Genomic DNA, 17,396 nt, shown 5'->3' with positions numbered 1-17,396 from the left:
ATTGGGTGTCTGCTTCCTGAAGCCAAACTGGAAACTGGTTCTGATAAGTGAAGATTCTGCCTCCCACTCTACCCTGTCTTGTCTGAGACAGCCTTCTCCTGATTTGCACTACAGTGTGATTAAAGACTTCTAATCCCTGAAATCCGTCTGTTGTTAAAAAGGGACATGGTAAATAAAGTTTTCACCAGCTGCTGTGTCAGCTAAGACACAGAGTCAATGTGAAGATAAATGGGTTCATGAGGACTGAGGAGGTGAAGGGAGGAGCAACTGGACTGAGTGGATTTCTTCCAGGCTGATGGGACTGAATCAGCTGAGGATGCAGTTCTCATCCAGGAAGCTGTGTGAAGCGAGAGAGGGACAAAGAGAGAGAGGAGGAGGTGTGGAAAAGGGAGGGAGGGTGGGACAGTTAGGAAGAGGCAGACGGAGTTGCTTTATCCATCTCTATCGTCTCCACTTCTGGTTCATGACCAGTGCAGAGGAGGATGCTGAAGTTCCGCGTGGACAGAAGAGTCAGGTACGTCGGGGAGGAGAGAGGAACATGAGTTGGAGGAAGATGAGGAGTGGAGGTTGATGCACATTAAATGGTCAGAGGTTTGGAGGTCACAGAGGACTGCAATGCAGTGGCAGCAGGAGACCAGTGACCCCGCTGTGGTGTTTACTAGATGGAGGACAGTGTTTGTTTGTTTTCTCTGGTGTTGGTTCCTGATCAGGTTCTGCAGGTTCTGGACCACAGTATAATCTCTCATCTCATGCTCATGCAGATTTTAGTTTCTCAACGGTTAAGAAAAAAAATACGTTTGGAGTTTGGTGTTAAACTTAAGTTCTGGTTCTGAGCTGGTTCCAGTATGTTCCATGTCTTCAACAACGGATCAGGTTTTCTTGTTTCACCGCAAACTTCCTGTTTTCTCCTCAGAAACTTCCTGTTTACATTCAAACGTGTCCAGCTTCACTTCGAACTCTGCTCTTCTTCTCACGTTTTACAGTCTTTTCATTTGTCTTTCATGCTACTTAACAGCTGGTGAACTGGTTTCTGTTGCTCAGTCAGGCTAATTATGTCTTATGCTTATTTTCAGCATTTTTTCCAAAGTTGAAAATATTTCTGACATTAAAAGTGATGACATTGAGTCTGAAAAACAAGGTTCCATATTGTCATTTTGGGGCTGTGTTCGTTTCTGGCTGTCAAACATGCAGCCCAGTAGCCAGAACCAGCATACCAAAGGGTATACCTTCTAGCTCACAGGAAAATTTGATAAATATGATCATAACATATTGCTACCTTCAAACAGATATCTACTAGAAATCAATCTTTTCTGGTTTTAGAAAAAAAAAAAATCTTAGGCCATTATTTTGATATTGTGACGATATCAAATATTTACTAAAAATTAAACGTATAAATAAACTAAAGAAAAAAAGATATAAGTATAAAATCCAAATGTTTAAAAATATGACTAAAGTATACATTTCTTCCTACAGATTGCTCAAAAGTTTGGGAAAACTTGTAATTGCTTATGCTTTCCAAAGAAAAATGCATTTTCGCACAGCCCCTAAACAACGGTATGAACTTGAAACCCAAGTGTGCGAGATTTACTCCCATCTAGTGCTTCGATGTCTGAATGCAAACAACAGTAGTGCTCTCTGGCACCTTGCTGTTTAAGCACATTATTGCCACTAACCACTAAGCCACTAAGAGTCATAAATGAAAATGTCAACATTTCGCACAAGTTTCGCGGTACAGAACGATACATAATTCTGTTTCAATATTGATGCAAATAAGTTACAAGCATGTCCTCCATCTATTGAGTACCAAGCTACTGCTAATAGCTAATGTCACTGTTAGATCCTTTCAACATGATACAACTGGATTGAAGACCTCACAGAATCGAGTTGAATACCCCTGGACCAGAGGGAGGACATCAAACCTCACCACTTTGACAAATCAGCTAAAATAAATTATGAAACACGAGGAACAACTCTTGGAAAATACATCTGAAAGAAGCATACGGTGGCCTGCTGGTACGACTTCTGTGAAGAGTAACAGCAACTGAAAACTGTTGCGATGGATCTTTTTCACTGTAGGCTAACTAACAAATCTCTGTCATTTTATAGAGCAAGTAACAGTAAATGATCCAACTCAAACTGGAGGATAAAGTAGCTGCTGGACTACACACTCTTTCCCTCATGAATTTTCTCCATCTAGTGAATATTACACTCTTGTTTTCTCAGTTATTACTTATTTTTCTTGGCTATTTTTTCCTCCTTCTCACAGGGCAAAGAGTATGAATGGTCCTCCATTTTAATGGAAAATAACAAGTTAAATGAGCCACGGTCATCTTTTTTTGCATCATCCCCACACCTTTAAAAAAAACACAAGTTTGCACAGCTAAAATGCGTAAGGGTCACAAGTTTGTCCCTATTCAGCTACCCTATTCAATGATGGCAATGCAAAAAGGCAGTCTTCTGTTGGGTAAACCATTTTTTATTCTTTTTAATTTATTTTTATTGTTGAGTACTTGCAGATATCCTCGCAAACTGGATGGATTTCTCAACTCCACGTTGCTTTAAATTAGAAGCCGTGAGGATGACGTTCTAACCTGTAGGAAGGCAGACATAACTTGCATAGAAACAGACTTTTTACTGTTAGAATCTTCATAATATTCCCTTAAGTAATCACGAGCATGTGAAGCATGTGATGCACACACTGAATCTGCAACTTCTCAACTTCTCAACTTTCACCTCCACTTGCCATTTCAGAGTGGGACTGCACTGGTTTGTTATGTTAGAGTGCACAATGCCTGGTGGGTGACAGTGTGGAGTTGTAAGGGAAATTGTGGGCAGTGTAAGTTAAAGAAGCTCACCACGAAGGAAGTTGATGCTCAAGTTCTTTATTTACACAGATGCTGCATTTAGTTCAATGTTCACAGAAAAATGAACATATTGCATGATTGTGTTAATGCACAACACTGATCTTTAGGGTGCTCTGCTTACATAAAAGCTAGGAAGACACACGCTGCTTGCCTTTGATTGATGTACCGCCAAATGTGTGAGAATTAAGAGCCCCGATCCTAACAGTTTCCTAGTATCTATGCTAACTTTGATGCTAACATTGATGCTAACACTGATTCTAAAATTGATGTTAACATTGATGCTAACAGCTTTTCTAATACTGATGCTAACTACGCTAACAATGACACTGAAACAGTTGTTAATATTGATGAATCAGCTTTTCCTATATTGACTCCAGCAATGTTACAAAAAATTATGTTATATATTGATGCTAACAGCTATCCTAATATTGATGCTATAAAGCTAACATTGATGTTGACAATGAAACTAAAATTATGATAACGAATGTTAACAGCCTTTCTAATGTAGACTCTAACTATGACACTAACTATGATGCGAACTATGATGCTAACTATGATGCTAAGATGAGCCTAAATCATTGACCAGTAATGGAAACAGGGAAAATCCCATCTCGATGTGTCACACTTTTCATTTATGCTTAGGGAGCGCTTATTTTTTGGCACAGAAGTGACATTCGTACAAATAACCGCCCACACACAGATTCTGTTATGTTTAATTTTGGCACAAGCAGCATATTGTGCCACACCGATACCTGACTTCTTTACTGCTGCGTCAGCATCAGAGAGACCACCATATCTGTGTCGGGAAACATACTTGAAAACATCTGAACTGACAATTCTTTTAATTTTTGAGAATAAAAACCAAAGAAATATGAGTTATAACTGATAACGAGGTGTCATTTTTAACTTCTGTGTGTCAGGAGTCAGACATCTTGGTCCATAACCACTCAGTATCTGTTTTCTGTTTCCAGTCAGCGTGACCCCAGTGGACCTATTGGAGCAGTACTGAACTCCATCCAGCTGGAAAATCCGACAGCAGTGCACTCATATCTGCAGTAAGTCACTTCTAATCAGAATCAGTGATCTCTGCAGTGTATTAGCTACGTTTATTCACACCCACCACAATAAACAGACATCGCACCTTCACATGGTGCTACACATCCTCCATCCAGACCAGCTTTCAGCCACAAGGAGACAGAAACACACACACGAAAACAGCAGAATCCTCTGCAGATAGTATTCAGGACATTTTCAGTCAGTGTACCACTATGGAAAAAGTGTGTCAGTAGAATCTGGTTGATGGCTGAGATGTTCACTTCTTCAAGTGGGTCAGGGTCCAAAGATGAAAATAACACCCCTATTTATGTGTAGATTCTGGTATCAGTCCCAGCAGAGAAATACCTCTGGTACAAAAAATTAATCAGTATAAAAATCACCCCCTTCATTCCTGTACTCCCCATCATCCACTTCCATCTGTGAAGCCTCATCACTGTCCTTAACCATGAAATCATAGCATTGATTTTAGTACCTGAACTTTTACTGGAGCTGCAGGAGACAAAGCTGCTCGCAGCCTACAGATAAAACTCCACTAAGATTTCATGGAAACAAGTAGAACAACGTTGTTCCAGAGTCTGATTACAGCTGGAAAACATGATCAGACCAAGCTGAGTGAGAAATCTGACAAAGTTCAGTCACGCTGGTTTAAGCTGGCTTGCACGGTGTCTGCTTACAGATGCAGCTAATGCTGGTGAAATTTGCTCTCACACTTAACCGTAGGATGTTTGCCTCTTTAGGGGCATTCATACCAGGATAGGAAACTCGGTCTGATTGGGTAGGGATTAGCAAACCACACCTTCTTTTGGTTCGGTTTGAGTTGAAGCTGCACGTAACTCAAGGGGACCAAACCACCATGGCAATGTCACATAGTTAAAACAGCTGTTTACTATGAGGTGATGCTAATGCAAAAAGCAAAGTTTTGCAGGTAAAATGTCTCCGTCAAGCAGCTCATCCACCCATGTTGTGATGTCCAGCTGATATTCTAGTCCTCATTCATAATATATACGCACTATTAGATTCCTGGAATCATTGATAATAGATCCACAGTGTCTTGGCTACATTGTGGTGTTGGTTGCATGTTTCCATCTTAATTTATTCTCTTGCAGTGATGAAAAATCCAAAGATCCCATCATTTTCCCCTGTTCTGGGATGGTAGTGTCTAGAATTTTGCCTGGATCCAGATCTATGTTTGATATGCTTTAAAACCAGTTGGGAACTTCTCCTGGACTTTCTGACCATTTATTGTAAAGTGAAATGCATATATACTGAAAATGGTCCTGTCTCACAACAATAAAAAAATCATAAAAAAAACACACTCTTGGATCCAGATTGAGATCTTATCACTTCCAACATTTATTGAAATTTAAGTAGGACCAAAACCCATTCTCAGTAAAAAAAAAAAAAAAAAAATCATGAATGTTTTACAAAGGTTTTGCAGAAAGTTGCTAACAGACAGACAGATAAACAACCGCAAAAATGTAAAATATCATGCAGATGGGTATTTATTTAGTGTTGCACGATGTCTTTGTTGTTTTTTTTTGTTTGTTTGTTTTTGTGCATATGACAAGTATTTCTCTGATCAGGCACCTGGATTGCCTTTATTGTGAAGCCCTGCAAGAGTATTTCCAAACCTTGCGCTCATTTCAGGAAAGTTCTCGCCATGCTGCGTCCAGAGCAGCCGGGGAGATATTTTCCCACAGCTGCTTTCCACATTTATCCACTGCTGGTTCTGTGATTCAGAATCAGAGAACACATTTGAAGCCAGGGATGGTGGATGATATCTGGTTTATGCAGAATTATCCAAATCACATGAAAAAAACCCCCAAATAACAGACTATAGTGGATCTGCACTATATTTGGTTTTAGCATCGTAATTGCAATGTACGTGTGTGCAACAGTCGTGTTGCAGGTCCTGTAATGCAGGAGGCCAATTACCTTGATGTTCTCATCAATTTCAAGGCTACCTGACACACAGGTTTGTTCATTGCTAATACCTAAAAACAAACCTTTATGGTAAAACCCAGTTCACATTTGCACATTATTTTTTTGCATGTGTATGTTCTGTGAAAGCCTGTGTGTGTGTGTGTGTCCCAAAATGACAAAACTAAATAATAATAATTCACATCTTCCTTCAGTAAGGCACATGATCTATGTTGGGACACACTCACTGCCCATGATGTGCCCCAGATGTGCCCTGCAGCAAAGCAGACGAGGGAGGGAATTTTCCCTCTTCTGAAAGTCAAAGTATGAGGAGTCTGACTGAAGTGGAAAAAGATGAATTAAGTATATTAAGTAAACAAGTAAAAATTAAGTGTTTAGAAATCGGTCAGATCAGATAGTGCTCTGGAGGGCTTCAGATCTGAGAGGGAGATACAAGCTTAGAGAGAAAAGCATCAGTGTTGATAGTACATCCATGTTTTCTTTGAACACTAGATGGCTTTATGACGGGATGAAACCTGAGACTGTCTGGCACCTGAGACAGTTTCCCATTAAATAAAATGGGAAATTGTCTCCAAACTTTTGACTAGTAGTATACCTCATCATGCTTTACGACTTTGTGACTCAAAAGTGCACACAGATGCTTTACGTCGGGAACAAAGATTACACAGATAGTGCAGACAAAGCGTCGTGCTCAGGAGATACTCAGCATTAAGTGACATACTAACCTCAAGAATGGCTTAAGAGTGAGACCTTTAATATGAGCAGTGCTTCTCTCAAGGTACTCTGGCTTCCTCCCACCAATTACTATATATTGTGAATGGTTGTTTGTCTGTTTGTGTTGGCTCTGTGATAGACTAGTGACATGGGACTGGGACCCTTACTTGGATTCAGAAAATGAATGAATGAATGCTGCAATATAATACAAGCAGTAGGACTATGAATTGGTTCTCCAGAAAATGGTAGCTGGTATGACCCAGGAACTGGTGCCATTCACCTTGTTCAGTTCACATGATGGCATGACTAAATCTGCAAAGGAGAAGCTCAGGTGTCAGAAACACCTTAGAGTTACAGCTTTCCAGAGGCTTTCATGCTGAAAGTTGTACCAAATGAAAGCTATTCTCCACCAGCCACTGTGTAGCCATCACATCTGATACAGCTATCTGCTGACACAGCTATCCATCACCTCCAGCTTATGAACCCCCTGTTGAGGACCTCCTGTCCTCAACACAGCTACACACCTGGTAGCCCCAGAGTCTCACTTTGTTTGATGCTCTTGGAGTGAAATGTGACTGGCTCACTACTCTTGCTGACACCTAAATAAAATTAGTTCAAATTTACACTGCTGTCAATGTGTTTACAACCATATGCAAGAACATTTTATTAGCTTTCATTTGGTACCATTTTCAGTGCTAAAGCATCAACCTCTGGGAAGCTACAATGAAAACAAGGACATAATATCCCAAATTTTGCATTGTTTTTGAAAAAAGTAAAAAATAAAACAACATAGCTCATGAGGCAGGCATAGCCAAGGTCCAAGATCAAAGTAAATTATATATTTAGTTCATTTAGGCCTTGGAGAATGGGAATAATATCAGTTTGTATATGTTTGATGAAAAAGGTCGAATTTGAAGAGGTCTAATGAGCACTATTAAGTAATGCATGAAGTTAATACAACATATGAAATTAATATAAGTAAGGTGGAACATACAAGTTCCACCACAGCAAACAACTGATAGTGCAGTGTGTATGTGTTGTTTACCCCATTTATACGCATGTTTTTTTTATGTGCATCAGATTGTAGATTATTTGAACCCTTTTAATGTTAGTTGGATAATAGGGCATCACTGTTTTTATGAAAAAAAAAACCAAACAAAAAAAACAAACAAATAAACTTCTTTTCCACATTCCAGATTTTGGGTGGCTGGGGATTTTATTAAAACATGTCTCTTAATTTTACAACAGATTAGGAATCAAAATAGGTCTGGTGCATTGTTTTTGTTTTAAATTTTTAGACTGAGGACAAACAGAAACAACAAAAAGAAAAGGAAAAAATAGAAACTAAATCTGGAATGTTTTTTTAATGATGAAAACAATTGTTAGTGATGTTAACCTAAATATTCTAAATAATTCGTTTTTTTAAATTTTTTTTTATTTTTTTTTTACAAAAATCATCTACATAGAGAAACACAGCCTGAATCAAATTAAACAAAACAAAAGGGAAAATGACAAAAACGTCCATGAAGACCTAAAAGCGAATTTCCACGGTGCGTCAGTGAACACGGAGACGCTTTCCTTCCCGCAGTAATTTTCAGACGGTCCCTAACTCACAGCCGCTGGAGCGAAGCTGCGGAGGAGATCATTCCGTCCTTCTCCGCTCCACACCGGCGTACAGTGTGGATGCTGTTGCTAGATCCCACTCCGTGTCTGCGTATGATCCACGATCAATCCTTCCTAACCGCTTTTCGGATCTGAGCTCCGCTAGCTCTGCGGAACAAAGCAACTCGGGGATCCTGAGGCAGGGGAGGGAGGCTGAGGCTGCAGCCGGGATCCGAGCTTCCACTGAGGTGAGCCGAGGTGCAGCCGCTCCGGTGAATGATCAGGCCCTGGCCGCCACCTTCTCCGTCCTGGGATCGATAATCGGGAGGAAAGCCAAGAAGAAGCGGATTGTTTTTAGCTTTGGAGGAGGGAGTGAAGCTGGCCCGGAATATCCCTCCTCCTTCTCCTCCTCCTCCTCCTCCTCCTCCTCCTCCTCCTCATCTTCAAGGTTAGTACCGCTGGTTAGCCTCTGCAGCTCTAACCAGAAACCAGCATGCGGTTGTGAGGCAGGTGTGACCGGAGATAGACCGGTTCCGATCGGGTTCGAAGGAGCAGGTTGGCCCTTGATCCGTCGGTAGCTCACCTGTTCCAGGCCAAAACAAAGAGTCTCTTCAGGATTCACTAAAACGTGGCTACAGGTAAACCATGTGATGCTGCAGGTCAGAACAGGGGCGTAACCATTATAGCAGAACTGAGGGCGGGATGGGGTGGTGGTGGGGGGGGGTTAAGTTAAGTGATTTGTATTCCTCTCACATTCAATCATAGTTCTGCATCGGCCAAGTAAGGATTGAACAATGAGGAGCCGTGCATTAGACTGTTATAATGCACAGCACAGTCTACAACACCACGACGCGCAGCATTGTAACCGTCTAATGCACGGATCTGAGTTGTTTAATCCACTTACCATGGTCCCACACAGTAAACATTTGATTACAGATTTTTATTTCGTCTTTAAATAAACTTGCCAAATATGCTAAAATATAGGAACTGTTTTATGTTGGCCTCAATGTACTTTTTATGCTTTACAGCCGCTGTCAAGCTACAGCACGTTTCTCTCATTCACCTGTCAAAAGCTGATCTGAATCAGTTGATTAACGCATTGCTGTGGTGACTCCTGTAACAAAGTGATATTACAGTGGTTTAACTCGCCGTGTACTTACATACAAAATCATAAAAAGCCAAAACTGCCATTGTACAGCACCAAGGGACTGACTTTATTCTTTAAATCAGTGGTTCCCAAAGTCTTTGAGCCGTGATCCCAAAATAACACCAGTGATTTATTGTTCAGTGTAATATATCAAATGGGCTACCCCTCTCGAAATGTAATGATGTAAATTTGTCAGCATCCTTATAAATCATTACGATACAGTTTTTTTTTTTGGTGGATTGTGTTCACAGATGTGACAAAGCACCCATATGCCAAAAATAAGCTATTTTCCCCGAGATGATGCCAAGTTTAGACTTTTAAAATACCACCTGCATTATCTTGGTTTTTGGACATCTGATGATACAAAACAATCTACATGTAAAACTTGAAAATGGTTCAAATAATCATAAATAAGAAAGAGAAAGTATTTTTTGTCACAGAGTTGCATATTAAAAGAGAGCTACCAGTAAGAAAAGATTGTAAGAGAGAAGATAAATTATAAAATTTCCTCTAAAATACCCAGAATCATCTTCTCTCACCAAGATAATGCCACATTTGAATTTTCATATGGTGTGGGTGATAACTTTGTTGTTTATGCATTTAAAAATAATAATACTAACAGTTTGGGAGAGAGTGTTTAACCTGTAAACCAGTAGCGCCTTTTCTTATTAGACCTGCCAGCCAGCTGTATCATAGCTCCGGATATAAACAAGTGAGTGGGTGCGCGGGTGAAAGAGTGGTTGATGAGAAGCAACACAGCGACTGGAGGAAAGGAAGCAATTAAGTTTAACAGTAAATGTCCAGTACAGATTACAGTTGATTCACTACCAGCCCAGACTCCAAACATTTGGTTTTGAAGCTCTGGGAAAATTGGTAAGCATGAGTGTGGTGAAAAATTAATAAGCTTCCTGGTGTAGCTGATAAATAACCTGGACACTCAAGATCAGTAACAGTGGACTGAAGGAAAAAGTCAGCATCCCACATAAAATCTCTTGTGACTCACTTGCGGGCTTGGACCCCGTTTCTGGAAATGTAACTATATACTAACCAGGGGTGGGACTTTTAACACCTTTATTATGATCAATATATTACAGAAAAAACAACATGTTTACAAATGAACACATTTTATCACATCAACAGGTCTAAGATTAGTTATGCTCATTATTTGACTTACAGAACATTATCAAAACCACAGTACAGCCAGGAAAGATGAGATACTTAGGTATAAACATTTTCCCCAGATAACAGAACTAATCAAGTAAAATTACATTCAGATATTAAAAACAATAGAGGATGATCTCCCATGGTGGAAGTACTTTCCCATAACACTTATGGGAAGAGTTGACACCACTGAAATGATGGCTTTATCTAAAGCTAAGTATCTGTTTACAATGATACCCACCAAACCATACTCCAGTTGGTTGAAGCAACTGGACTCCCACTTTTCCAAAGTCCTTTGAAAAAACAAACCTTCATCTGTGATGGACTGGCGACCTGTCCAGGATGTACCCCGCCTCTCGCCTGATGGTTGCTGGGATAGACTCAAGCTTCCATGCAAATTTAAATACGTCGACTGTGAGTGAGGGCTTAGGGTGGCGGAATAGAGGTAAGTGGGCTGCAGGAAGGAGGAGTTTAGTGCACGTAAATGGGAGGGGAAAGGGAGAGTGGTCGTTTTTGGGGTGTGTGAATGGGGTACTGGGTTGTGAACTGGCGCCTAGGTAGTAGTTGTATAGAAGGGCCTGGTCCTCCTGTGTGGTGTGTGGCTGCTCCACCTGTGGGGGCTTCTTTCACGCTCTAGGGACCCAAGGGACTGCGCTCTGTCCGTCCTAGACAGCTAGTGCCCAGCAGAGCCTGCTTTTGCTGGTCTTGGCCCATTGTGGCCTGTGGCCCCTAACTCTGGGGGCTCTGACTGGGGTCTCCTTCTGCCGCCCCCTGGACAGACACAGGAATGTCTTTGGGGTGGGGAAGCCAGGTTCTCTAGGTCCCCCTGGCCTGCTTCTGATCTTTGTAAAGGCGAGGTTGCATTGGCACGATCACTCTGCACCACTTTTCCCTCCGTATGTTCTGCACGCTGAAACAAGCTGCGCTTCCATTACATTTTTGTTGCAAAATAAAAGTGAAATTTGTATGTTTTGACAAACAAAAACTGATCTGTAAGGTTTCCGTTGGACAGTGTTTAGTGCAGTTCTTGTAAAATAGCGTTTGGCTGACAAGATTTTATGAGGATTAGGGTAGCCATGTAGTGTTATTTTAGGATTTTTTACTTGCTGCGGAGAATTTGCTGTGGCTTTTTGGAGCTTTTCTCCTTTTTGTTTTTTCTAAAGCCCTGAAATTAGCTGGTGTTTGTTCCGAATCGCACCATCTTTACCAAAAATAAACTGGTCACAACCCTCCACATCACACCCAGAAAGTGTTTCCATTGCACTTTTCAGATATATTTCAACATCAAAATGTCTGAAAAACCCCTACATGAAAGTGTAAAAACGTTTGTGATATTTGAGAAATTTTTATTTAAATGTCGGTGTTTCCATTAGTGTTGTTTTTATTGCGATATTCAGTGTTTGTGCAGTTCTAGTGGAATGGAAATGCAGCTACAGTCGCTGTGTTGTCCTGCAGGTTTACTCACTAACAGACTTTTTCAGTTAATTTTCTCTGTGTATTTCTGTTTTTTACTGAAATACATGGTTTCTTTTTAGCTTGTTTATCTCCGGTGCTCCTGACAGTTGTTGACTTTGTCTTCCTTCAGGGAACATGGGATGTCCTTTGTTGCGTTTCTGCTCAGGTGTAGAAAGTTGTAGCATCTCTTTGGATTGGATTGTTTTCTATGGGTTTGTCTTTGTCTCTCCTTTATTTTCTATTTTTCTTTTCTGTTCTGTTTTCTTTCCATCCTTTTCTGACTCCTCTCATCAGGTCCAGCAGTACTAACATACAGACTGTCATTCTGATGATATTATGTTGGACAAGACTAGTTATAAAAAAAAAGATGTTCTCATCTAAATGGAAATATGCTTCCTGTAATTTTAAAAAGGATTTTTAAAAAAAAAAAAAAAGATCTATTTTCCAGTGACATCCTCTCACAACTCGAGTAATTTTAAATATTCAGTTATTTATTTAAAATGTTAAATAAACATTTGCTTTTCTGCAAAATGTCAGCATGTATACACAAAGTTCATTTTTTAGTTTTGGGAGCCACTGTCTCCCTGGGAAACATGTCCTCACTATTTCCTCTGTGGGTGGGGGGGTTTGTAGCTGCGAGCAATCCCAAATGTTTTGGATCATCTGATCTGAGAGTTTGTGCTCTGGGAAGGCCAGCTCCACTTCAGAGCCTCTTCACCAGAACGGTCTTCTGCAGTTGTGAAATGTAACTATATACTGTATATATAACTATATTATTTGTTCAATTTGTAGTAGAAACACTGAAGTAATGAGACTTTTTGTTGTTCTGTCGCCATTATCTGGATCAGAAATGTGTTTTATTATTTTATTATTATTTTATTTTAGTATTGAAATAGATCCACACTCTGTCATATATTCAGAACGCATCTGTCACAATATTTACATTAGACACACATGCAGCTTACTCTGATCTGTTTGTCTGGGATGTTTTTGTCCACACATTAAACTATAAAAATCTGAATTTACTATGACAATAAAGTCACCATGACAGCAAAATACACCATATGACGTGTAACTTACTCTCACATTCCAGTTTGTTTCCAGCACTTAAATGCAATATTATCAAATTATTAATGAATTAGTCTTTTTTTTTTTTTATTATTAATTTAACCTTCAGGCAAAACATTAACAACACATTCCTATTTACATTGTGGGCCTGGTAAATATCAGAAAGCACATGTAGGACGTTTCCTGACAGTTTCACAATCATTTGTTTTAATTATAATGGCTGTCATTTAATGTTTTTTTTTTTCGTGTGTTTAAGTTCAATGATTAGTCAAACCTCAAAGGTTTATTTTGTGTATCTGTCTGGGATAGTGTGTGTGTGTGTGTGAGTGTGTGTCTGTGTAATATCGCCGAGGGCACCAGAAAAACTAGGGCCAGCTCTGATTATATCCTATGTTTTTAGCTGCTCGGGAATCCGGAAATATCCAAACATCCAGAAACAGGGTTTTTGGGTTTTTTTTATACACAGCAGCCTCTCATATTAGTAGCGTTGTCAACTGTGATTAATAGGCCTATTTATTTTCTACACATCGTCTTTCGGGAGCATCCAGCTGAAGCTCAAACACAGAGTGAGTTTGATGGGGGCTGCTCTTGTTTTCTGGCGAAGTTTATCAGCCAGAATATTCTCACTGCAATGTTTCACCAGAAACTGATGCACCTCTATCAGTTTTTCTTCAGCTGCGTAATGTTGGATTTATTTATTGTATTTATTATCAAGCCTCCACTGAACTTCTGGGGAGACTTGGTTCCACTCAGTGCAGGCGACGTCACACTGCAGAGACGTTTAACTCTCATCCAGCTTTCTGCTTCGTTTTGCTCAGGCAGGTGAAAAACTTAAATCAGTGAATGGAAAATGTAACCACATAACAGCAAATTCCACCATACTGCATGTTTTCCAGCACATTCCAGTTTCTCGTTTGTTTAGTTCTCATAGACCGTATATGAAAGCTGGACGGAGCCTCCTGCGGTTAAAAGTGAAGCCTATGCGAATTGCATAAAACTGCAGTTCCCCCTTCATCCACTAGGGGCTGCAAAACAGAGCAAATCCCCATAGACTCCCATGTTAAAAAGACCAACTTCAAAGCAGAAATAAACATGTTTACAGCCTGGTTCAACAATCCATTTTCGTTTAATAGGTCAGGTTTACCTTCATGACACTGAGGGGGGAGTGAATTTTTTTTGCCCTTTTAAAAGTAATTTAATCTTGAAGTTCGGCATATTTAGGGGCGTGTCCTTTTGATTGACAGGTACCCAATCTCCGGCTTCAAGTAAGAAGAACGTAGAACAACCGCAGTTTTTAGCCGGTTAACAACGTGACTTAGCTCTAGCCCGCTTACCTCCGTTAGCTGGTTAGCTCCTGTTTTCTCCGGGTTAGCTCTTAGCTACAGAAGGCTCAGAGATCACTTGATGTCAATCACCCACCATGACGCTCACAGCCCCCCTCTCAGCTCCACCTCTTTGCCCATATTTGTATTTTCCGGGTGCCCCTGCCAAGATGACGAAGGTAGGAACCGCCCAACGAGCTTCAAATGAGCTCTTCAGAAACCTACGGGTGACATCACGGAGGCTCTGTCCATCTATATATACAGTCTATGGTAGTTCTTCACCGTAGCGGTGATCTCATGTTCGTCCGTCTTAATTTCAACTCAAAACTTCCACGATGCGTGGAGAAGTGGACCCAAAAACAGGCTGGTGAAGCGGGGAAAATGCTGTGAATATTAATAATTTCACAGACCACAGGGAAAAGCAACTAACAGACAAGGCCTTGTCTACACATAGCAGGTACCTCACAAAACAAAGATATTTTTCTCCGATTTGACCCGTCATCCATACAGAAATGCAGATTTATACACTCAATAATGGTTCTTTTAAAAACCTCAAACCAAAGTGAAGGTTCTTGAAAGAACATCCGCATGTGGACATATATAACCGTGGTTTTAGGTTTTGAAACTTAACCGTCTGCAATAAAAAAAAAAAACATGACCTCACATGTGCAACCTTTGTTTTCAACAATACAGTAAATACAGCCTGAAGTGAAGTTGTATCATATCACACTGAACCCGTAGATCACCTTCCTGTAGCCTGTTGTTTTGCTGTTTAGGGGCTTTAGTCATGTGGTTGAGCCAGATATCATTCACCATGTCTGCTTCCAGCTGTGTTGTCTGATCATGAATCAAAGAACCAGCAGCAGAGAAATACCTCAGTGGCTGGGCTGAGCGGCGTGGCGAGAACTTTCCTCACAATGAGCACAAGCTTTGGCAGGGCTTCACAGTAAAGGTGCCTGACAATAAAGAAAAGCAAAAACAAACATATATCCACAAAAATAAGAAAAGAGACAAAGAAAAATAACTAAATATCCACCTGCATGATATGTAATCGGTGACATTTTTACCTGCAACACCATGTTTCTGTGAGAGCATCGCCGCGTCGCAGGCAGTTGTTTCAACTATGTGATGAATCCCAGGCGGTTTGGTTCGCTTGAGTTAAGTGCAGTTTGAACACAAACCAAACTGAAGTTGTGTTTGTGAAGCTGTAGAGCTTTTCAGAAATCTTTGCCCAACTGCAACAAGACTAGACTCTCCTGGTGTGAATGTCTCCTTAAAGTCCTTCACTCCCACCTGAGAAATGCCAGCGGCACCGCTGTAACCAATAGAAAACAACTTATTGGTTGCGCTCTAGAGTCTTGTCAAGTATAAGATGGATGTGCACACACACACACACACACACACACAACCAAACACACACTTCTATATAAATAACATGAAATTCACACCTTTGCTGTTTTGTCCAGGAACTTAGGTTTGGATAGGAAGCTGAATGCTGCTGCTGGGAAGATCATTTACTCCAAAACAGCTAATATGGTGTCAGATCTGTCTCCAGAAGCCCAGTCTTACACTTGGGTGAGCTCACACACACTCGTACACTCACACATAACAACAAACACACACACACACACACACACACACACACACACACACACACACACACACACAGGAAGACAATAGACCCGAGTCTTCTGTAAGTTCCAGGACAGAAATGCTCAGCCTTGATGCTAACAACGCGTCTCCCTTCTGACCAGTGAAACGCCACGAGATCCCCTGAACGCTCTCCCTTGTATCTTCAACGGTTTCTCAGGAACTGTAGTGTGTAACTCAGTGGGGTAAATTGTGACAGATGGCTTACCTTTCAGATGATCGACTGAAGTTTTCTATTTATTTTCATCCTGTCCAGGAGGTTTACAACCCAGCAACAAAATGTTTTCACAGACTCTGTATGGAAATCTCCAAAAAGTGATCTGTGACAATGCCGTTATTTATCACATTTTCATCATAAAACAAGCTCAGCATCACTACTAAGTTGCAAAGAAACATCTGTTTTGACCTGGAAATAATGATGAAGCTACTTCCTTTCCAAAGTTTGCCGGGGAGAAAGCCAAGATGTTATTGTGGGACGGTGGAACCAAAATCCTGCTGGATTGGAGGTGGTTTTGTGAGCATAGTAGGTAAAAAGTACCATAAATAACTAAACAGCAAAGAGCAGCTGGAGGAAGAAAAGTGTAAACATGTAAATATTGTCTGTTATGTGTTTGTTTTAGTGCTGTTTTTTTCTCCTGAAAGACGTGAGAGAATGCTGAGATGCTTGGCTACCGTTGATCTGTGTTATTTCTATATATATCTGCTAGTGATAAATTCTTCTTTGTTTTATTTTGGTTGGCCTCCATGGTGCTGTTTTGATTGATAATTTAGCATTATTTTAGTCTCATTATCGGAAAATAATTATGTCAATATCTAATTAAACGAGTTGAGGTAGAGTTAGGGTTTGTACTTTTGCTGTATCTTGTATGTTCTTAAAGTTTTAGTTGCATCAAAAATGTTTTTATATCCAGTACTTTGTTTCAGCTCTTGTGTTAAAGTGCTTTACTAATAGAGTTGACGGTTGGTTAAAGCAGATAACCAGCAGAAAAGCTGCTGAATAGGTTTGTGAAGGAGGACGATCGCAGGTGACATTTCAGTGTTTTTATGGAACATACACTTTCAGCACCCAGCCATACCTTCAGCTGACGGCACTTCCCACATGTTGAAGTTATTTTTATGTGTCTAAATCATTCAGCTTTTAGTTTTCAGCTCCTTCATGCCTTATGCTGAATAAATGATTTCTAAATGAATTATTTCTAGATAATATCCATTATACAGACCCCTTCTCTGCTCTCTGCTTACCTGCAGATGTCTCGTACTCCCAGAAAAGCAGCTACATTTGGGAAGCGCTCCAACTCCATGCGCAGGAATCCCAAAGCAGAAGTTTCCAAACAAGGATGGCTGTACAAACAAGTAAGACTTTTACTCATTTGATATGACTGATCTTTATTTTGATGCCAGATGCTCTTTGGGCAA

At 40.3% G+C, this 17,396-nt stretch overlaps 1 protein-coding gene across 1 annotated transcript in view; it reads left to right on the top strand.

Annotated features, from left to right (window-relative positions):
- Positions 1-482: 482 nt before the first annotated feature.
- Positions 483-17,396, top strand: part of plekha6 (pleckstrin homology domain containing, family A member 6) — a gene marked incomplete at both ends in the record, with an annotated part of 69,427 nt that continues 52,513 nt past the window's right edge. Inside the window, 6 exons of the mRNA XM_079242861.1 lie at positions 483-514; positions 3,836-3,919; positions 8,164-8,549; positions 15,159-15,276; positions 15,797-15,905; positions 17,229-17,333. Of these exons, the coding sequence (XP_079098987.1) occupies positions 483-514; positions 3,836-3,919; positions 8,164-8,549; positions 15,159-15,276; positions 15,797-15,905; positions 17,229-17,333 (834 nt within the window). The remainder of the gene's footprint in view (positions 515-3,835; positions 3,920-8,163; positions 8,550-15,158; positions 15,277-15,796; positions 15,906-17,228; positions 17,334-17,396) is intronic.

Source organism: Telmatherina bonti, assembly GCF_933228915.1.
Source record: "Telmatherina bonti genome assembly, chromosome: 6".
Taxonomy (NCBI): domain Eukaryota; kingdom Metazoa; phylum Chordata; class Actinopteri; order Atheriniformes; family Telmatherinidae; genus Telmatherina; species Telmatherina bonti.
This window is presented reverse-complemented; position numbering and strand designations above follow the sequence as displayed.